The sequence below is a fragment of the Pezoporus occidentalis genome, unplaced genomic scaffold, assembly GCF_034315485.1.
Source record: "Pezoporus occidentalis ecotype Australia unplaced genomic scaffold, CSIRO_AGI_Poc_V1 ctg78, whole genome shotgun sequence".
In the NCBI taxonomy this organism is placed as follows: domain Eukaryota; kingdom Metazoa; phylum Chordata; class Aves; order Psittaciformes; family Psittacidae; genus Pezoporus; species Pezoporus occidentalis.
Window position 1 is genome coordinate 1,497,554 of NW_026916137.1, and position 23,054 is coordinate 1,520,607.

Consider the following 23,054-nt stretch of genomic DNA (forward strand, 5'->3'; position numbering starts at 1 on the left):
AAAATAAAGGGTTTCTTTTTCTTTTTTTTTTTTTTTTTTAATATGATAAGACTTTGCTTCATAGAGGGACATAGGTTCATATATTCTTTTGTCAAGGAGAAACACTTCAGGCAGTAACTATTTTCTCCTGGGCAAAACCTTCTTATGAATCTTTAAAAAATTTTCTTGTTAAAGCCGCTTTGTACATAGAGGATTTTAATGAAGGTAAACACTGCTTTTGAATGAGCATACGAGAACTTCGGCTGAGAAGCAAAATGTTAGCATCAAAATTCTCAAGAGGTGTTACTTATGTTGCAAGTAGCACTTCTGATTTAAAGACCATTTTGTTTTCTATGTGATTGCATGCACACAGTACCTAAGAAAGAGACTTAATAAAATGGACAAGCCCATGACTCTTCAGTACTTTATTATGAAGGAAAAAGATGCCCTGGCATAGAGTTGTTGGACTTCTGTCATACGCAAACTGCATCAGGCTCTGTTTTATTTTCTTTTAACTGCGCTGAGTCCTGAGATAAACTGGGGAATCAGCAAGTACTGATGCTATATACCCCTATAGGTGAAGGGGTAGAATAAAGCAGAGTTTGGAGAACTCACTGAAAAATGAGGTCAGTAGCTGCTTTGAAAATAAGTATCGTTCTTGGGTTGCAAATGGAATGTGAGTAACAGACAAGATTGATCTTTCTGTCATGATTGTGTTTTGTTGCTGTTATCTCTTCTCAACCAGTAGATTTATTTTTTCCCCTCATATTCTTGGTGACATTTTAGAGGAGGGTTAGGAAAATATCTGTATCCTGTTCATCTTAAATTGCGTTATTCTTTGAAAATAATTTTTGAAGTTTCAGGCTTTCCATATTTTTGAGCAGTCTAGGCTTGAAAGTATAAAGGAATGTCATTAAAAAGGCATCTATAAATATATATCTGTACATACATATAGAGGAATAGATAGGAATGAAAATGGAAAAATGTGAAAGCAAATTATTTATTAACTTCTGTCCTTCTGTGACTGTGCTACTACAGGTTAGATCCCCATTCACAGAATCATAGAATCATTTAGGTTGGAAAAGAGCTTTAAGATCATTGAGTCCAACCATTAACCTAGCAATGCCAAGTCCACACTAAACCACGTCCCCCATTCCTGTGCTGGTGTTGCTTACACCTGGAACCTTCTAAAAACTTTGATTACCAGACTTTTCTGTGAACCACAGCACATACTGAGTGAAAATATAAAAGAAGGTGTCAATCCTGTGTACCCTCAGAGCTGCTAGCACAGTTCCAAGGAAGAACTCATTTGGGCTGTCAACTTACTGGCTATTTTCTCTGTTATAGATAGGACTGTTTTTTTTTGTAACTAGTTGGGAAAGAGTAAATTTGGAGCATCTGGAAACGGCTGTAATCTGTTCCTTTAAAATGGATTTACAGAACTTCTGAGGTGGGTGCCGAGTCCAAGTTCACCCCAATTCCTTCTTTAAAGTCATGATACAGGGGTTCTTACAGGGATTAAGAAGTCTGATTTGGGGGAAAGATCTCCAATGCCAAGAAAAGTTGGAATTTTGGAGCCCAGTGAGCCTCATATTTCTTTCTGAAGCATGTTCTGCCATGTGGGAGAGGAAGTTGATAAGAGAGGAGATGACATTTTCCTTCAAAATGCTATTTCTGTTCTAAGAACTTGAGAAGTGGAGTACATTAACAGAGCTATGTTATTTAAACAAAGATTTACCATTTACTTTTTTCATCTTTTATTTCATAATGTGTTTATTCCACACCCTGCCTTTATGGTACCAAATTTTTCTCTAATATGACAAAAAATCTGTCACATGACAACCAACTTTCATAGTTGGAAGACTGCAAAGCTGGAATATAAAAAGCTGACTATCAAGCAGTAAACTCATTATAACCCCACATTATCAAAATTTTGAAGAAAAACAGAAAAATACTGGCTAAGTTACTCTTTTTTTCTTTAGGTTATTTATATTTTGAGTCTGGCAAAAAACCTGTGAAAAATCTCTTGTACGGGATGGATGCTACATTGACACAGAGCCAAGGGAAAAGCTTTACAGTAGAAATTGTTCATTGACTCTGTGACTACAAGTGTGGAAAAGCAGAGAGAATTAGATAACATTAATTCAGGAAACACAGCAAAGCCAAGGCACAGGATTGGTGTATAAACAGCTTTAACTGTATATATTCATCTCAGTGGCTCTGAAAACAAATGAAAGATTACTGGGATAAGATTATCTGCAACAAATGCAAGGAAGTGTATGAAGCAGTTGGAAAAGCTTTTTATAGTGGAGCTGTTAAATCTACTTGTGTTTGATTTTTGTTTTCATAATTACTTCCATTGTTCCACTGAACTCCTGCTGAATGTCTGACATCGTCGAGCTGTCATGCCCTAATTAAAAAAATAAATGAATAGAAACTGAATACCAAGGTGATTAGTGTTGTGTTCCATGCTTTAATATATGTCCTGCTCCTACTGGTTGAGAGCTACTTCATACTTAGCTGAGGAGATAATCTTTGATTTAAAATGAAAAAGCCACTATGATAAGGTAGTGTGGTTAAGGGAAGAAGCATTTGACCATATGTGATGGTAACAAAAGTAATTCTGTTTGCTGTTGCCATGTGGTAAGAAGGTCAGGAGTAAGTAATGAGAAACCCAATTTATGTTAATTCCCACTGTGACCCCTCACACAGGCACTGTCCAAGTTAGTAGCATTTTATAGCTCTGTTAGAAGTAGTCAAGGATGAGCTGGCCTGAGGTTGCTGTATTGTTGCTGTATTGTGATCTGTACATGTGCAGTAGGTTTTATAAATCTTGAACTGGGTTTATTGTGGAACTGTAGAACATTTGACTTACAGCAAGGCATACATGCGTGATGTACATGCAGCTGTTTTTGAGGATATTACTTATTTAATCAGATTAATTTCTAAAATGCAATTATATGATGCTCTTGGAGCACATGCAGTGTGCACTGAATTCACAGACCTTTCCTATATCTGTGGCACAGACGTAAAATCTTATTGTATCTGGAGAAGTGTAGCTGAGACCATGTTTCAAAGTACAACCCCCTTTCCAGAAACTCACAGCCATTCCCATTCATTCTGGGGCTAATTTTGATCTCCCTTGCTTTGAGATAAACCCAGTAATGGTGGCTGAAGTTGCAGATGTTCATGTGGGCAACAAATAAAGAGAAGCCACTGGCTCTATTTTGATCTGGGTATTGCACCTAGATTCTGTGCTTAAATTGGCCAGTTACTTCCTCATCCTATTTTTTTTTTTTCTTTCATATTTAATGCTATGAATTTCTGAGTGCAGGCATTATGTTAGCACAGTTTTTAAGGCTGGAAGCTGTCAGGAGGAACACTGCATAGATTTGTGTAAACGAAGTGAACTGTCTTAACAGTGCTTGTTATTGCTGGAAAGACTAATATAGCTAGCAATGTCACATACAAAGCTGCTTTCTAAGACCTTTTAGGCAGGTGGCCATCTGAGTCAGGTAGGACTGTGGCTTGAGGAGCAGTGGATGCTGTGGAAGTCTAAAGGCAAGTTCATATGACAGAAATATGTGCTCCAGGCAGTGTTATCAGTCACTTTCCTTTCACGATGGGTATCAATCTGGCCACCTGTTGAAGTGAAAGGAAAACCGAGTCAAAGAACTGCAATATCTTCTTTCAGTTTATTTGACAATGGTGTGTTAGGTAAAAATCTTTAAAAAGGAAAACTGATAATCGTGAAGTCCAAAGCTTTTCTTTTAAGCCAAGCATCTTCATTACCATTCATGGGCATTTTATATAGTTGTTCGTGTAAGGTTTGCACTTGATTCACATGATGTATTACCTAGTTTGAAAAAAAACTACTCAGCAGGTGTGGTGATACTATATACTGAAAATGAATATTTAAGACTCAGGGGAAACTATTTACAACTTTGGGGAGGTGGGAAGACAGTACAAACTTCATTTAAAATAGTTTATGTCTCTTTCCCCTTTTAAAGCACCATTGAAAGAGGTATATCCACTTTTCCTAGGGTGATCTGTCACGAGCTGACTTATCTATGATTTTCCCAAATATCTTCCTAGTTAGATAAAACATGTGCATGAATGTGCAGAATGATTTATCTGTTTTGTCTCAGTGATGAAAATCTGTATTCAACTGAATTTGCCACTTTCTTAACTTTCCTTTATAGCTGAATTGGGAGTTCAGTGTTGCTTCTTATACTTTCTTAATTTGTTGTGGTACTTCACACTCATGGGGTGGAAAAGCTAGATTTCATCCTCCATGTCGACTGTTCAGAAACTTGCATGGATATTTAAAAAAAATATATAGGAAAAATAGAATTATTTATTACAAATGCAGCCCCAGGATGAATCCGCCTCTAGCACCATAGCCCCAAGCTTCAGAGCCTGGTTGTCATTACCCCTAAAACTTCTATCAGTGTACTTGTAACAGCATGATTTCAGAAACATCTAGCGTTGACTCTTACTTTGCTACCATAGGAGCAGTATCTAACCCGTGCACGTTGAATTACAAGATGTGGCTATTCGAAAATGACCCTACTTGTGAGTTTATATTTTCAAAGATTTATTTGTCCATGCATAGACTGATGTCAGTGGTACATTTGGTGATCTTAAAGGAAGAAAAAAAATATTTTCCTACTTAAAGTGATTCTGTGCATTTTACAATATGCACACGTGTAGCAAGTGTGGAACACAGAAGCAAGGAAAGTTATCTGTGTTTTTCAAGTAGGCATGTAAAGGAAGCTGTGTGATGTAAGGAAAAGAAATTAAATTTAATCATTATTCAGATATAGCGAGTAAAGATGAAAGTTCTCCACAATTTATCTACCAAATGTTTGTGTCTGACACAGTGACTCTAATACCACAGTTGTTAATATTAAGTCTGTCCACATATTTTGTGCAAAATGTCTGTGGTGAGGCATTCATTGTGTTGAAAAGCTGACACAATGGAATGCTTTTTGTGCTGGCACTGGACAAATTACAGTCCATTTTATTAGTTCCAAGGTCAGAGTACTATCATGGCTCTTAAAGTGTAGAGTAGTGAAGTGAGCCCTATTGAATGAGGAACAGCTCTAAGTTTGCCTGATTATTGCAGCCAGGTATCTCTAATAGCAGAGTTCTTCATGTGAGCCTATTTCTCTTGTCTAAAATTCTCATTTTTGCTGTAATTTGATTTCAGAATGACTTTCACTGCAGTATATGTACAGTTGTAGAGCTCAGCCATATTTTCAAGGTGCAGAGTAGCCATTGTCAGTGCAGATATGCTTTCATTGCCTATTTCAGCTCTACTGCTACTTTAAGCATAAGACAAAGGGCGCTGTTATTAAACACCTTGTACTGTCAGAGTCTGTGTTTCTTTCCCTGACATTCTGGTAGATCAATTCGTTTCTTAAAATCAGAAAACATAAGCTCTTTCACACAAAACTTGGAACTAGATTTGCATGGACTTAATACATCCCTTTTCCCCCTACCCTCTCTGGTCTAACACTAGCCTTTCCTCCTAATATGAAACATTATTTTTGTGCCTTGCAAGCCTGCACTGGTTTTTCTGTGAATAAGAATCATCAGATTATTTTGCCATCTTGGCCTCTCTGAAATGCAGCATGATTGTTTTAAACAAATTAAGATCAGAATTAGTTTTTTTTTTTCCTCATAAAAACAGTGGTACTCTCCAGAATCCTCTTCTTTTCTCACAGCGTGCAATTTAAAGTTCTTGATACCCATTTTGTGATTAATGAAGCTTTCTTGCCCATTTTGCTCTTCTCCCCTTCTATAAAGCAGTTCATCAGCATTGCTTTTTGATTAGCAAAGTGAGTCATTTTAATAACATCCGTCTGCACCCAAAGTGTACCTTTAATTCTTCAGTTCACTCTTTTGAGTTCATGACCACCTGCAGCCAGCTCATCGATTCACTGGTGTGATTTTTGCTCTTTGGGAGCAGGTGAAGAAATAGGGTGGCTTTCTCTTATCTGCCCAGGGGCACCAGCACACATAAGCATCAAAGGACCCAGAGTTTCTGTAGAGTAAAAGGCTGGAAAAGAAACAAATAAAGGTGATGTCTGGTTGTAAGACTAGCTCAATGTGTATTTAGGTTGATACAATGTGTTTTATTGACTTACTGTCTTAGTCTGAATTCTAAAACTTGCTTTATTATTACTTAGTCCTGGGTAATTTTGAAATGGGTATTGCTTTGCCGTTGTTTGAACTCTATCTTTAGCCTTGTCCTTTTATTTCTTCAGGATCATTGGTGTATCTAAATTTCTGTATAGAGATAAGCTGTTAAAATATTTTGTTTTTCCTTTCCTTTGCAGGGAGTAATATGTGGGAGGCTGTGGACTATTTGCTTCCAACATAGGAACAGCGCTGGGTTGGGAATCTGCACTCCTGAGAGAATGCTGGGAATCTGCAGAGGGCGACGGAAATTCCTGGCTGCCTCTTTGACCGTCCTTTTTGTCCCTGCCATTACGTGGATTTATCTGTTTACTGGGAGTTTTGAAGGTAAGAGGAGAATAAGGGCTGGAGGTGGAAGGCTGGGGTGTTGAATGTATCAGGGCAGACAAATGCAGATCATTGATTTTATTGAAATAAATCTGGTTTGACTTGCAGAGGAGGTAGCTCGCAAGGTGCAGATTTCAGTGAAGGGGCTTCCTTACCATGTTCTCACTGCTGAGGAGGATGTAATTGCTGGCCCCAGTTATTTGATGTTTTTTCTCATTTTTTGACTTGTAAAAAGTGAAGGAAACCCAAACAAATCCACCTTACTCATTTCTTTTCAGAGTTTTCTAATTTTTAAAAGTTGACCTATCCTATGCCCTGTAAGATTTTACTTTTAATTGAAATTAACATCTCATTTCAGATCTGCCCTTAATATTATTTTAAAGTGTTTAAAATATTTATTCTGGGCACTCTTTACACATCTCTGTTTTTATGGACCTGTGTGTTAGACCTTATATGTATAGATGAGACTGAGCCTAGTTCTGGGACGCAAAGCAGGAAGTGTACCTAGCTGGAGGGCCTACAGGACAAGCCAGGAAAACTTGTGTCTGGCATGGATCTTTGCATCATGGACTGTGCTAGGTCATGGTTACTCAGCTGCAGGCTTTCTCTTGTCATGTGGTCCATTGTGCTGCAGCTCACTGGACCATGGAACACATGGTGGTACCTAGTTCGGAATGTCAGACAGTGGTGGGATGCTGCTCTATGAAGCGTAAATGTAGGAGCAAAGAATTCTATGAATGTTCTCTAGGCTCCTGATTTGGTTATATAAATGCATACATGGCCAAAACCTGCAAACACATGAGGCTCTTTTCTTGCCATTGTGTGAATATTGTTAGTTCTAGCCACTGCCTCTATGTTTATTGTGCTAGGAGGCTGAACGCAGAAAATCAGCAAATACCTGTATAAAATCTCTTATAAAATCAGTTCAAATCCATATCACTCTGGGTGGCAGTGGGCTGCTATAGCTGGAGTATCTTTGGCCTTTTTTCAGGTGGAGATCCTCAAGCTTCTAGGTACATTGACTTGCAGCTTTTTATAATCAGACTTGAAATAACCACTACTTTGTCTTTTGTCTGTCTGATGACCTCTTTTTCTGGCTTTAAAGGAGTTCAGTAGTAATTAACTTCAGTTAGGTGAGGTTAGAAGTTGCTGGACCTCCGATTTCTTATTACTTTGTAGTTTTGAGGGGGTTTTGTATTTTTATTTTTTGATTTTACATGAGATGGAGCATTTTATGTTTGGCAATAGGTGTGTTGTTTTGGCATGACTGGAAAAAGCTGTTCAGCCTTTGTAATTCTCTCAGCACAAGGAAAGGTGTTTCAGCTGTTTAAAAACTGTTCAAAAGCTAGTTCACAGTCTGATAATTTTAAAAAGGCATTGTTTAAAATGTCAAACTTCTTTCATGTAACCTTGGCTGATGAATTTGTGCTTTGTTTCAAAACAAAATTGGATTCCGAGTTAAATTACGAGGAAGAACGTGTGAATATTTTTAGTGTGTATTACATACATTTCTGTATTAGTTACATGCCAGGTACAAATATTTGCTTATGCAAATTTATTTGCTTACATAAAATTCTGCCTTAATGGGCAGTAACTCTATGAGCTTATTCTAGGATGAAACACTTAGGGATTCATGTTAAATTGGAAATATAAAGGGTGCTGGCTGCATACTTGAAAGCTAATGATCTGGCAGTCAGAACAGTACTGATTGTGTTTGATTTTAAAAGCTGAGCAAATGCAGGCCTCACCTTTTTGCTTTTAGAGGAATATTATGCTGCCTTGTCGTAATGACTGTTTTAATTGTGTCCACAATTGATAATGGCATGCTGCTTTAAATTCCTCTGTGTGTAGAATCCTTTGTTTTTACAGAGTGCTCAATACAAATCTTGAAATTCACTGCTAAATGTTATTTGAAGTGACTTAAAACTCTCAGTGTGAATTAATCTTAAATGCAAACCAGGGAGCAAAGCCCATTACCTATTAAGAAGCCTTCTACTGAAAAAGGACTGGAAATTACATACAAATAGTAACTCTTTCTGTTATTTTTCTGTATCTGTTTTTTTGTTTTCAGTTGTTTTTCTTTTTAAATTTTTGGGTGGGGCATGACTGTTGGTTAAAAACTATGATCAGTTAAAATATTTATTTAACCAAGTGATAGCTAGGATTTTCCTTAACTTGTAGGTATTACGGACAGAAAGTTAAGGCCTTTTTGTCATTTTATCAGCTTTTTGAGCTGTACTTCACTGTGGTTCACACAATTTACTTATGTTTTAAGCTGTCTGCGTATGGTTGAGTAAAAATGTCCCACAGCAGCATCCTGCCTTGATTTGAAACCAGCAGGAGTGGAAAGTCCTCTCTGTCTTCTGGCATTAGCTTCTTTGGTTAATAACAGGCAGCACCAGAAGCTTTCTTTTCAGCTCGTTTGGTTTTAGATTAAAGTAAATGGTTCTTGTTATACTTTTATCCACTAAGTTAAAGAAATTGTCAGTGCCTAGTTTCTTCATCAGCTCAATTATTCAGGGTGGAAGGGGCCTCAGGAGTTCTCTGGTTAAACTTTTGCTCAAGGCAGGGTGGGCTTTGGTGTCAGGCAAGATTTCTTAAGCCTTTATCCAGTCATGTCTTGAAAACCTCCAAGCATAGAGACTACATTGTGTTCCTGGGCAACTTGTGCCACTGCTTGACTGTCCTCAGGTGGAAGGGTTTCTCCATATATCTACTTTGAACCTCTTTTGCTTCAATATTTGTCTGATGTCACTCATCCCTGCATCATGTATCACTGTGAAGAGCCTGGCTCCATTCTCTTGCCACTTACTTGTAGGTGTATTTCCATTTGAAGGTACTTACATGTAGCCGAACCACCTCTCAGTCTTTTTTTCACTAAGCTAAAAACGTTGAGCTCACTGAGATGTAATGGGAAAGAATGTTGTGCTCTTTTTCTGTATTATTTTGCAGGGTTTTGTTTGTTTGTGTGTTTCAGGGTTCTAGAACCAAATATCACTCTTCGGTACTGGTATCTGCAGTGCTTTGTCCTGGAATTACTTGTTCTTGATGTAATTAGGGATTACATTACTTGTCTATGTGTTTGTATCTAAGAAGTTCTTAATTTGCCATGCCATGGCAGTGGGATCACATTTAGAAAGCCTCTATAAGCTCTTTGTTAATGTGTAATACAAAATATGGGCTAATGTAGTCAAATCCCACATTCTGCTTTTTAAATAGTTTGCAACTCTTTAAGAAGAATTTTATTTCATTTTGGGTCTTGTTTCTCTGGTCAGAATGTACATTGCAGCCTAATACTGCACAGTTGTCACTCAGACTCTACCAGTAAGACTCTTTCCTTGGAATATTCATTGGAGGAGGCATTACCCAAACTGTGACAGTGACAGCTACTAAAAGCTTCATTAATCATGAATATATGTCTATTAAGGTTATGAACTAGAATATTAAAGAGGATTTTGAATATTGTATAGCCCTTGAATGTAACTGGTTACTGTTGCTGTTTTTAATAATGCATGAGGACAGTGTAGTCTCAGTTATTAGTTACTTTGAATGAAAAAGCTAATTGTTCCAACATCCTTAAATCACATTCAAAGGGGAAGGTAATAGAGTAGAAAGGGTGGGGTGCATTTGAAACAGGAAAGAGGAAATAATCAAATAATATATGATGAATTTTCATTAGAAAGAATATAGCAGTTTTGGTAAGCCATAGAGCTCCAGAAATAGCATTATTTTCCAAGCTATATGCAGCAGTTTCCTATCCCCTTTACCATAAAAGTCATGTAAAATGAAGACTTGGAACTGTAATTTGACACATGCTCTCTAGATTAATGCTTCCTCAAAAAAATGCCCACTGTGGCTATGTGGCCTCAGTCACCTCTGTTTTGAAAGGATGAAAATATGCTTTAGTTATCAGTTTCTGTTCTGTGGATCCATTTGAGGTTGAAATCGCCAAAGTGGCTGTGGAGGGTTTCTGTGTAGAATGTATTTCACAGGAAAGGAAGAGTCAGTAGTGTAACCTTAAGATAAAGACTTGGGAAGTTGTGTGAGACACTATGTGGGAGGTCTGTGAGAGAGCAGGAAGCTGACTCTGTGTTTTGTCAACTGTCAAGGTAACATTTTAACAGCACAACCTGCCTTCTTTCCTGGGACTTGCTTTCCTCAGTTGTTGTTTTTTTTCACTCCAGTGTTGGGCAACTGTAATTTTCTGACTACTTTTTATTTTATTCCAACTAATCTGTAGAGACATGATTGAAGCCAGAGTTGGGCAAACACCTCATAAAATACAATAAAGTAAAATGAAGGAAGGCTGCAAATATTCATCTTAGTATTTAAATGGCTTCACTTTGATGCTGTTCACACTCTTTTTGTGTATGCTTTCCATAAATATTCTAGTGAATATGTTAATTGGGAAAAATGTCTACAGAAACAATGAATATCCAGTTTTAATATTCATGGGAAGCAGATTTCGAAATCATTTTTGTGAATACTTGAATCAGAAAACCGATTCTGGGAGTTCAGCTTTATAGAGTTAAGTGCCAAAAGTTTATCACATGATCTTATATGCGTGATGAAAACTGCTGAATTTTTAATGCTTGCAATAAGTTGCTCATAGGAAGAGGCAAACAAATAATTAATTGCTAAAATGTCTATCAGACACTTGCAACTGATTAACAAACATCAGAAAATAATCCCTTCACAGACAATGTAATCAGAAAGAGGCAAAATCTGAAATTGCTTTTTTCATTACAATTCACTCAGTTTGCCTGAATTTTATCTGCTGTGTGTCTCAGCAGGATTAAACAAGAAAACTTAATCCAGTGTGCATTTAAAGTAGAAGTTTCAACCTCTGTATTTATTAAGTCTTTTTAATAAAGTTCTTAGAAGAGAGGTCCTGAAAGGGCTCCTTTGCATATAATAAGGATGTTACTGTGATGGGTGCTGAACAGCTTTACGTGTTCAGTTACTCATTATACATGCTTTAGTTTGGCTTCATAGCAGCCCCTTCGTAAAAGCTGCTTCTGTATACATTTCCATTCTGGAGCAAATGATGGTCATTTACTCCTCTCTTGTTACAGTTTTTTTTAGGAAATATGCTGAGAATTGTCATTTAAACACTTTTATCTCAGCTGCAATCAAAATACCTTCTTTAGTGTTTGCAGTTTTTACTGGAGGATCCTCCAAGAATAAAATCAGTCGTGATAGTAAAGACCTCAGGCTTATGCTAGGTTTTATTGCTTTGTCCTTGAAAGCCTGACTTTCTATGCAACCCTTGTGATTCAGATATGCAGTGTTTGGAATGTCTGGTATACTGATGAAGTTTGATTGAAGTATGCTGTTGACCAGGAGGTCCATGCTGTGAAAGCTCATCATCTTTAGCTTGCAAGTCAGTATCCCTGCAATTAGATCTTGTTTTGCAGACATGTACAGACATGAGAACCATTATTTCACCATCATAGAAGAAAATAAAACTAACAAGCGAATATGAAAAAATCAAGAGCTTTATTCCCCATTATATAAAGACATAGTCTGCTCATGAGCAGTGACTGGAAATTCAAGTAGTGTCTGTGGCAAAAAGAGAATGGCCTTAGGCAAATAATGTGAACCAAAAGACAACATAGTCATGAGAAGCTTTTGAAGGTCAGACTGTGGAGTTAGTGAGAACCATGTTTGTTTTTTTCTTCTCAACCACTCTTTCAACTGAACCAAATGATTCTGCAATACACTTTTTTCCTTAACTAATAAGGTCCACCAGGTATCTCAACACCTAAATGCTGGTCTCAGTGCTGTTTCTTTTGCTTGCCAGGAATTCACATCCTTAAACCAGTATGTTATCGTCTCAAGAAATGCCATGAATCTTGTAACAGCCACTTCTTTTGTGAGTATGTTGTGCCAAATAAAAGCAAGTACACATTGCTCTTTTGAATTCCAGTGTAGGGCATACGTGTTCTCTTTCAACACTTCTCTCAAGGCTCTTATTCCATCTTTGACTTCCTCATTCATTGAGCAAACATTTGGGAAAAATGTTGTCCATGAAAGTTGCATTACACAAAAGTGAGCAAATTCCTTCCAAGAAGAAGGGACATCTAGATGCCTATATTCTATTCGGACTTCATGGAAGAGTAGCAGTAGGGGAGTTATTTCCTGATTATTCCTCTTTCTCTTCAAAGAAAGATTCAAAGATAGGTACTTGTAACTTCATATTCAAAATATGGTTTTCTTCAGAAAAACAAGATGAGCTTAAATGTCTTGTTTCTAAAAAAAAAAAAAAAAAAGGAAATAAAAATGCCAACCTCCTAAGCAGTTCTGCTTGGCTGTTTGAAACAAAATGTGCAGCTTACAAGTCCACCAGACCTTCTTTGAATGTTGGAACTAATGTAGCCTGACTTGCTGTGATTGATGGCATGCGGCTGATTGATGTTGAAGTCGTTTTTCCTACAATTAGGGCATTTATAAAAATCTAGCTCCCATATGGGTCTCCTGGTATTTAAATAAATCTTGAGTTCATGCTGCAATATATTTCTCAATAATGAAATGTATAGCATCTCTCTGTGTGTTCCTGACGATTGTAGAAGCTTCATTACATCTGACTTCTTTCCCTCTAACAAAATAATTTGAAATTAACCAGTGAGCTTCGGGGGCAAACAGGTCAACAAATATATGTGTATGGGAGAAATAAAATACCTGAAATACAAATATTTTAAAAGATTGAAATGAAAATTTAGTATTTTGTTTCTGGCAAATGTTTCAGTTAACTCAGAACAATTACGATATTTGCTTTTAGTGAAATATTTGTGGATGTTTTTTCAGATCTGGGAAAAATTTGTAATCAGAATCTTTCCTGTTAGCAAATTGCATCTGTAGCATCTTTCAGTAGTTTTGAAACTTACGTTTTGAATATTTATTTAAATGTGTATAATGCCAGAAGGGGAAGGAGTCAAGGTAAAAATACATTTGAAGAAGTATTTCACACATCATGTATAGTTATTCTTTTGTTCTGTAGATAATGCTCTGGCATGGTTTAGCAAAAGCAACTGAGTGTGAAGGTTAATAGCCTGGTATTGGATGGATATGTTTTAGGTATGCTTACCTTAAGAATCCCAGTATCTTCAAGACATTTCTTTATTCCCTCTTTACCCATTTCAGACATTTTTTTCAGTCATGACAACCATTCAGTTTTTCAGTTGAGTAGTTATTTCCCTCCCTTGAAATTTTACCTCTCTTGTGCTGCTTTTCCTTCTGCAGTTCTTGTTTTGAGACTTGAATTTGAAAGATTTTTTTAAAGTTATCTCAATATCCTTGGACAATTGAGTGAAATGCACAGCTAACTTCAAAAACATGGGCTGACAGCAGTCAGCTCGGTTCACTCAGCTTTGTAGATACCAACAACAGGAGGAAAAGTTTATGACCTGGAGAATTGTATGTTTTTAGCCTGATTCTGTTTTGCAGTTTAACAGTGTTCAAGCCATTTGAGCTATCCTGTGGTAATACTTTTTTCTAACCTTTAGCACAACCGTCCTTCTCCATACTTCTGTGGAACATGAGTCAAAGTCCAGGATGTAAACATGAAGGTTTTAAACATGTTTTGTTTTCATTAGAATTCTGTTTAGCTTTCAAATTGCTACATGTCAGCTTTTGCAGAGATCAGTAATAAGGGGGGAGAAGTGAAAGTTTTCAAAGTTAAATTCAGAAAGCATAACAGCTTGTGTTTCTGTTTGGTGTGTTTACTTAAAAACAGAAATAATGGAAGATAATTTGTGGGCCTAGATAAAATATTTTACTGTCTGAATAAAGTATTTCATAAGGTGGAAACAAGGGTATGTGGGTAATGTGGGCCCCCTCTGGAAGGAAATGGGAGAACTGGCTACCCTGGATTTGAAGAAGGCTGATGTTCTCAATGACTTCTTTGCCCCAGTCTTCACCAAGAAGTGCTGTAGCCATGCCACTCAAGTCTTGGAAGGCAAATGCAGGGACTGTGAGAATGAAGACGTTAGACCCATTTTAGGGCAAGATCAGATTCAAGATCATCTTAGGAGCCAGAATGTGCACAAGTCATCCTGCCCCTCTACTTTCTCTCATGAGACCCCACTTGGAGCACTGTGTGCAGTTCTGGTGTCATCAACATAAGAAGGACATGGAGCTGTTGGAGCAAATCCAGAGGAGGCCATGAGGATGATCAGGGGACTGGAGCACCTCCCGTATGAAGACAGGTTGAGAAAGTTGGGGCTGTTCAGCCTGGAGAAGAGAAGGCTGCGTGGAGACCTCATAGCAGCCTTCCAGTATCTGAAGGGGTCCTACAATGATGCTGGAGAGGGTCCCTTCATCAGGGACTGTAACGATAGGACAGGGGGTACTGGGTTTAAACTTAAGCAGGGGAAGTTATGGTTAGATATAAGGAAGAACTTCTTAATGTGAGGGTAGTGAAGCATGGGAACAGGTTGCCCAGAGAAATGGTAAATGCTCCATCCCTGGTAGTGTTCAAGGCCAGGTTGAAAAGAACCTTGGGTGACATTGTCTAGTGTGAGGTGTCCCTGCCCATGGCAGATTATATTTAAGGTCCTTCCCAACCCTATCAATTCTGTGATGCTATAATGCAATACTTTTCCAGTGAGCTTGTAGTAACAGGTCTGCATACTGATTCCTGAACTCTGGAGAAGCCCAATGAAATCACTGTCATCAGGATATAGTTTAGGACATATAGAATAGCTTACAACCTTGTTTGTAATGTGTTAAGATTCTGAATTGGAAAATCCAAAATCTGTATCCACAAAATACACTGAAAGTGTGATTGTAATAGAATCAAATCTACTTGTGCTGGCTGTAATTGAGCAAGCACAGGTACTGTTAGGAATAGAAGTAGGCCACTATGAAAAGCAGAAGAAGCCTGGTCAGCTTGTATACTGTTTTCTAGACAGTGAAGCCTGGGCCCCTACATCTTCAAAGTGATATTTGTTCTTCCTAAGTAGATTAAAACCAGTGCATTTATGGCTGTTGGTGCTACAATAGCATCTTCATTTGGCTCTCTTAACACAGTATTGAGGTTGTCATGGTGTAGTTTAATATCAAACAATGTCACATAACATTCATGTAATACATAGATGATTATTTCTGGAGCCGAAATAAAGCCATGGCTAATAAAATAGAAATATTCTTATATGCTGGAAACGTCTTGAAGAAAGTGCTAGAATAAAAAAGATGAAAGAGCTGTATGTGATTGCGTTAAAAAAATAAACTCTAAAAGCAGTGTTGCTCCCCACCATTTTCTTTCTTTCCTTTCTATTTTATGATTCATCTTTCCTTTACATGTCAGCACATCTCTCTTAGAGTAGTTGCACCAGGCTTTTGCTTGTGTTTCAAAATTGAACTGGTAGACAAATTTGTAGATTCTCCCCAAAATCTCATAAAACAGGTACTTATGTTTTGTTGGCTTGTGAAAATTCGTAGATTCCTGCCATCAGATGAATGTTAACATCTCTCATATCTTGCATAGTGTAGCTTGTATTAGGTTGTGGAGTTGATAGAATAATGTTGACTGGTAATTCCTGCATCTGACCCATGCCTTCTAGATACACCAGAGCTTTTTTTCTAATCAGACTTCCAAACTTTATTTTAAAGCTGGTGGAGGATTTTAGCACATCTCTGACTAAATTATGCCACCTTTTTTCACAAATACGTGCTTTAATCCTTGCCTGTATTTTTCTGGCTTCATGTTTGGAAGTGAAAGATGAGAAATAGATGAGGAAAAAATAATAAAAAGGGATCATTTAAACAGTTTCAGTTTTTGTGTAAATAAGTGCTCAAGGCTATGAGATATTGCAATACATAAAGTACACTGCAAGAAATATCACCTTGAGAACTATAAATGAGAGTGCTACAGAACTACAGTTACCAAAACATATAGCTGTTTTGTTTTTTTTTTTAACAAAAAGGTATATTTATAGGATAATTACTAACCTTACCATAGCTGACAGCCCTAGTTATCTGGATGATCAGTTGCCATCCTAGGACAGAAAAACTAATTTCCCAAGTAGATTCTTTGTTTTGGGCTTCAGGTTACTCTGTACGTTTTCAGTAGTGAAAAATAACCCTTCAGAAAAGATCAAATCAAGCACAGTTTCAGGTGCAAGTTAAAAATGTTTATTAAATTTGAGAAACAAGATTCATTTGAGCACTAATTTGTCAACCAATTATTCAGGCTTATAAACTTACATTTTATGAGTGTTGTAATCTCAGTTCTCGAGATAAAACAGAAAATCACTGTACAGTGTTTGCAAGTTACCTTTACAGCATTAAGAAATAAAAGATTTCTCTCCCACTGTTTTCATATCATTAAAGCATTCAGTATTCTAGAATTGTATTGAACTAATACCACAGCTTTAATATTTCACAATCAGTAAATTTCGTGCCTGTCACTGGATTTAATTTAACCTAACTCCATGATTTTACTTGTTAACTGTAGCAAGAATAACATTTTCAGATGAATGGGTGCTATAAAAATCTGCTTTTTATTCTCTACTAATCAAACTGTTACAGTATGTACCTCAAGTGATCTACGGTGACTTTAACAGAGATTTCCTTTGGTCTGAAAATGTGAAAAACACACAGAATGTTTTCTAGGGGTGTTAACTATAATGGATTTATCTATTTCACCTCTTGCTTCAGTGCATTACAAACCCAAGGGTTTAAGGTAAAAATCTCAACAGAGAGGTTACATTTTGTAGAGTATTCTTACATCACCCAAGTAGAAAAATCTGTCCGCGCAGCTAAATGTAATTATTAGCTTCCAAGGAACTCCAAGTAACTCTTTAAAGCTTTGCCAATATACACAGGGATAAGTAAATCTGAAAATAATCATTATCTAACATACTTGAGTTGGGTGAAGTTATTAGTTGCTTGTTCGCATACACTTTAATGGAGGTGTGATGAATTAAGTACTCTTCCTGTAGAATGCAAATACCTTTAACCAAATGATTGAAATCTGCTATTTATCTCCTTTAAACTGAACGACTTTTTTTGCACGAGATCTGCCTCATAGTAACCTGACTTCAGAGCCTCTGATGGTGACTCTCAGCTTCATTCTGAGTTTCTTGCTCTAAGAGATTTAAGAGCAAAACATACCTCAGTTATTTTTGTCTTTTTTTCCTCTCCTCAATTTTAAACATTTTCATATGCCCCCTTTCTCTTCAGCTACCATACTTACACCTCAGTGATTTGATATTAATAGCAAAGATTAAGCAGTTTCAGCTCATCAGAGAAGAGATATTAATCATCATCAAGCCCAATGAGAAGTTTAATTTTCTGCTTCTCTTTTTTCACTAAGCTCTGGCGGCTGTCACTCGCACCAATGTCTGCGGGACATTTAATAATCTACTTCTGAAGATGCATTTCAGTAGTTTCTTTCCTTTTATTTCCTCTGTCAATCTCTGAGAGTTTCATCTTTGCAGGCTTTAATTGAAGACCACTGTCAGGAGATGAAGAGAAGAAGATTATTTCTTGAACAAAGCCAGTTGTGGGACTCATGGTTTTTAACTGTATTCAGGAGGAAGACGGGTTAAATCAAGGTATTGAAAACTATGGGTTTGGGTAGGTGACTCACTACCCATTCCCTTCAAAAATATCATATGCTCCCTGTCCCCAGCTCCTGTTTGTACACATTTACTTACTGGTGCCTCAGAAGTATGGTTAGATTTGCGGTGCAGTACAGATGTGCAGCACACTGAATCAGGGGATGACAAGAAAGAATCCGCATAGAAATCTTCATAAATTACACAGTTATACTGGTCCGTGTCATTGTTGTAGATAGCATTATTGCAGTGTAGGAATGGCTTTTGCCAGCTCAGTTAAAACAGCTTCCAAAACGACATACGTACCAATAAAAAGCCACGTGGAATATTGTGCTAGTTGACATAGCAATAGCTGTTTAAAATGGCATGTCGTCTTAGACTGGCACAAGCTTACCTTACAGAGAAGCACTAAAAAGTGAAATACTGTCTGTATAGGTGTTAATGTGCAGTTTGCATATCCCACCTATCCGGGGGGTTGTTTATCAGGTTCCAAGCAGTTTTAAAAGCAGAAGCTCTCCATTTCGGACAGAAGGTTACGGTTTTGTTAAGTCAGAGGAGAACAGATCAGACTGAGACAAAGCCACACAGGGAACTCAGAAGCATAATGGTTAGTCTTCTGTATGCATCAGATAGACTTCATTTATTGGATAGTGGATTTGCTGTTTGATCTGTGATGTAGCTGATTAATTTGTACAGCACATGCTGTGAAAGCACTTAAGAAAAATTTTAAGGAGTTTGTAACTGTGGCTGCTACTGTCTTGCTTTATTGGTTCTGGATGCCTGATTTTGAGTCAATGTTTCTCCTGTTTAAAAAACAGGCCCTTCTGAATTTGGAGAGGTTCAGGTTGAGCACCTGAGAGCTTTAACCCAAAATCAATCATTATGGGTTTTTTTTTGCAGAAAAGATGGCTCCCAGCCTGATACTTCGCTCTACTGAGAGGACTGATTTATTCCCTCTTGCCAGGAAGACTGTTGTGTAACTGCATTTTTCCTTTTAGCTTCGAAAAAGGCCTCTGTCTACACTGCTCATTTAGGATGTAACTGCAGCATGCCTCTAAAGTTTTCTGGTCATGGAACCTTCCTGAGCTTTATTAAAAATAGTTTTTTAAAAAGAACTTTTTGATATCAGTAGCCACTTTTCCACCTTGGGTACTAAAACCACAATAGGCGGGTAAATCAAGGCAAAATAACATTAAGCTTAGAAAAATTTGCTATTACCCATTGCAATTGCTGCCACTAAAGAAAGGGCAGAATCCCTTCCTCCACCAAATCTACAACAATTAGTACTGTTCTAATTGGCATAATAATTTATTTTGCAGGTTAACTCAGGCGAGCCAGATCTAAAATAATATTGCCAACCTGAAGCATAATGGTATTTTTTGGGGGTGAAAAAATATTTACAGAGTACCGTACTGTTCATAGTACAGCACTCTATGAACATATGTAATGTACATTGAATTTCCTCAAATTTTTTAAATGGTATTGTCCTTGGAAACAAGGCAGTTGGGAAAACATTTGCATATTTGAGCAGACTGTTATATTTGTAATAACTAAATGATCATTTACCTTATATATCAACCAGTAAAGCACAAGGAGTAGGAAGATACTGTATTATTATTTTGATACTGCTTAGAAACATTCCTGGTGTTTTTGTCATAGTTTGACTGCACAGAAGTAATGGGAAAATCTGAGCCATTTCTGAGCAGGGGGTATTTTTTGTGCTATCACAGTTTGGTTGCACAGAAGTAATGTACTTGATTTAGGAACTGTGGTGGAGTAGAGACTCCCCTTGGAGGCAGACAGGAAATGGAAAGCTTCTGCTGGTTGAAAGATGTTAATTTTAGGTGGTGCTTGTTGGAAGAACCAGTTTTTCAGTGAGTGAGAGTAGGAATTGCAAAAGGATTGGTGAAATGTGGGAGCTATGTTTTCAGTGGGTCTCACAACAGAGGTGTTCTAACAGTGTGGTGAAAACTGAGGACATGAGGGTTTAACTGAGGATGGAGGAGCTAATGAATGAGAGTTGGGAAAGAACTGTGCTCAGGTGTTACTGTCACTTGTCATAAAGGCTTTCTTGGTAGGAAGCTGAACAGAGTACTGAGAGATGACTTTTTTTTTGTAATAACACAGGCAAGGAAAAGGTGTGCATGCGCAAACCTGAGATGTAGTAAAAAAAGTGGATTCATTTTGAAAAGAGAGAGGATTATCTTGAGGAGTCAAGAAGACACTGAGTTCCATTATGAAAGCATCATTTGCAATGTTACTATAAGCAGTCTCACAGTGCCTCAGACTAACCTCATTGTATTTGAGCATCACATACATGTGAAAGGATTCTGCATCATGGAAACCTGTATGTTATTATCCATTCCAAACTATTCTTTTAGGTTTCAAACTTCTGAAATTACAGTGAAATTTTGTATTTGAAACTCAGTCTAAACATAAAGGTGACCAGTCGAACTTGCAAATGGATAATGGATATTTGTTAGTCATCAAGTGTTTGTTTGTGGCTTTAACTGAATCAGTGTTGTCAAGTTGAAGGAAATCATTAAGAATTATTAAGAGATAATTTGCTGTTACAAGGAATATGGAAAACCTGCCTATTCGATCCTCTCAAGAGCAAATATAAATTGAATGAACAACACGTTGAAGAGAAAGAGGAGAGTGATCCTGTAGGTGAAGCATTTTTGGTGATTGATAGTAGATGGAGCAATGATTTTTTATTAATTTAAGTCTGTCTAGACCTCCCAGCACCTTTTTATTATCAGTCTAGCTCAAGAGCAGAGGCTTTATATTGTCAACTCCCCAGTAAGACAGCTGAAGGTTATGAGGTTAAAAATAATAATAATAATAAAATAACTGAAAGACAATGACTGTAACTTAATGAGCAAGTTGTATTCTGCCTGTGTACTTTAATTAGCAGTTCCAGTATATCTCAAAATAATCAACTTAAGAAGTAATTAGAAAACTTAAATTTTGGGTACTTATTTTCTATGCATATATGAAGGGACAAGTACACTTCTGGATACTGAAACTTAAGAAAAGGGAGAAAAGTTAAGAGACTGAACTGAGAGAGTCACCATTTTCATTATTTTAAGTTGCCTGGTTGAAAATGAACAGATAAAGGCTGTGAGAATCCAGAATACAGGTAAAACCACATTCCTAATTAATTCTATTTATTATTTGCCTCAAAGAAAACAGCAGAATGTTGTTACCAAGTTGATGGAGATGTCGGTCAAGGATACAGGAGAAAAAGGTAAATTAGGAGGTCTTTGCTTCTTCAGATAGCAAAAAATAGGGTAAAAATGTTCAGAACTTCAAAATGCAGTAACGTGAGATATTTGAAGTACTTCTGATGATATTTGTTGAAAATGAAGTGTATCTTAGTACTGTTCTAAAGTGTATGGTGGAAGGTCAAACATCTTCCCTGGATGTTTAGAGAAAGGTTGATAAATAGTGTAATTCTCAGGAAAAGGAGGACTGCACATTTGTAGTCAACACTGCAAGCTGACTAGCCTTTTTATAGCATACAGAAGTGGATTTGATCTGAATGTAATTAGTTACAGTGGGAGATTTAGGTAGAATTTGACAAGAGAAAAAGCAGCTCTAAACATGAGTGTGAAATGTCCGGGTAGATAGTGAATAGGAATCGTGGAATCTACACCATGAGATTTTTTTTTAAAGCAGGGCCATACAATGGCAAATGAAGTTCAGTGTTTGTAAGTGTAAGGTACCTTGGGAAAGAATAAGCTTAATTCACTATAGTGGCCTCTTAGGTGATTGTCACTGCTCTAGAACTAGGTCTTGGACTTTTAAGAAAGCTGGACTTGACACTGGAAGTTGGTAGGTAAGGTATATGTGTCAGCAGCCACAGACAAAATTTGATAGACCTTGTTAGTTATTAGAATGGGAGACTTAATTGTATTTTCTGTTCTTTTACCAGATTGAGAGCTTTCTAAATGCACAAGGCAGGGCAGAGCTTTTCTCATGAACGGGCACTGTTAATACCAAGACAAATGATTTTTATCAGATCAACAGTACATTTAGGATGGACATGGGAGAAAAATATCTGTTTGTCCCATCAGTGCACTTCTAGCAAAACCTCTCAGTGGGATTAATGAAAGGCAAAAGGCACTCACTAGTTCTAATGCAAAACTTGAGCGGTTTGAGAAAGGGCTTATATGATATATCAACATGGGACAATTGGGCCTTAGCTCAATAGCTGAAAAGGTCCCTTCTAATCCTCTGTGGTATCTTTGCAAATATATTCCCTTTTTGCTTCATGTAGCCCTCATGGGGTCCACTGAACAGGCAATAATCTCCTTTGCTAGAGAAAGCTAGAGAAGGTGTATTATTTGGAGATTACGTTTTGGCTTCTTCATGGTTTTAAAACACCATGTGTAAGGATTAAGGTAGCAGCAGAGCTGATTATTCAGTGGGTATTACTTGATGAGGTAATAACATTTGCCTTCTTTACTTTTTTGATCTACGGATGAAAACCACTATATAGGCTAGGTAATATTGTTATTATAATGGAGTGCTGGGGACTAATTAGTTATACCAACCTTTTCAGGCAAAGGAAAAGAAGTGTTGATGGAGAAAAAGGAATGCTGTTAAGCTTCAGGAACACTGCTTTGAAAGTCTTCTTTTGAGTGACAGTCTCTCTGTGTAATCTGAACTACTCAAAGCATTTGTGTAGGAAAGTGGATTTATTTCAAAGTGGGTGGTTCAGGGTGTATTGAGTTTGTGTGGCAAGGTTTTGGTAGCAAGGGGGCTACAGGGGTGGCTTCCGTAAGAAGCTACTAGAAGCTTCCCCCATGTCAGACAGAGCCAAATCGAGCTGGACCTGCTGCTGCCCAGGGCCTAGCTGGTCAGCAGTGGTGATAGCACATCTGGGATAACATATTTAAGAAGGGGGAAAACATACTGTGGAAACAGCAGCAGAGAGAGGAGAGAGAACAACTGCACATCCCAAGGTCAGCACAGAAG

At 37.4% G+C, this 23,054-nt stretch overlaps 1 protein-coding gene across 4 annotated transcripts in view; it reads left to right on the top strand.

Moving 5' to 3' along the window:
- LARGE1 (LARGE xylosyl- and glucuronyltransferase 1) overlaps window positions 1-23,054 on the top strand; it is a 277,081-nt gene that overhangs the window by 74,312 nt on the left and 179,715 nt on the right. For all 4 annotated transcript variants that reach the window (XM_062602676.1, XM_062602675.1, XM_062602678.1 and 1 more), the window contains one exon: window positions 6,324-6,510. In XM_062602676.1, the coding sequence (XP_062458660.1) occupies window positions 6,405-6,510 (106 nt within the window). In that variant the 5' untranslated portion in view covers window positions 6,324-6,404. The remainder of the gene's footprint in view (window positions 1-6,323; window positions 6,511-23,054) is intronic.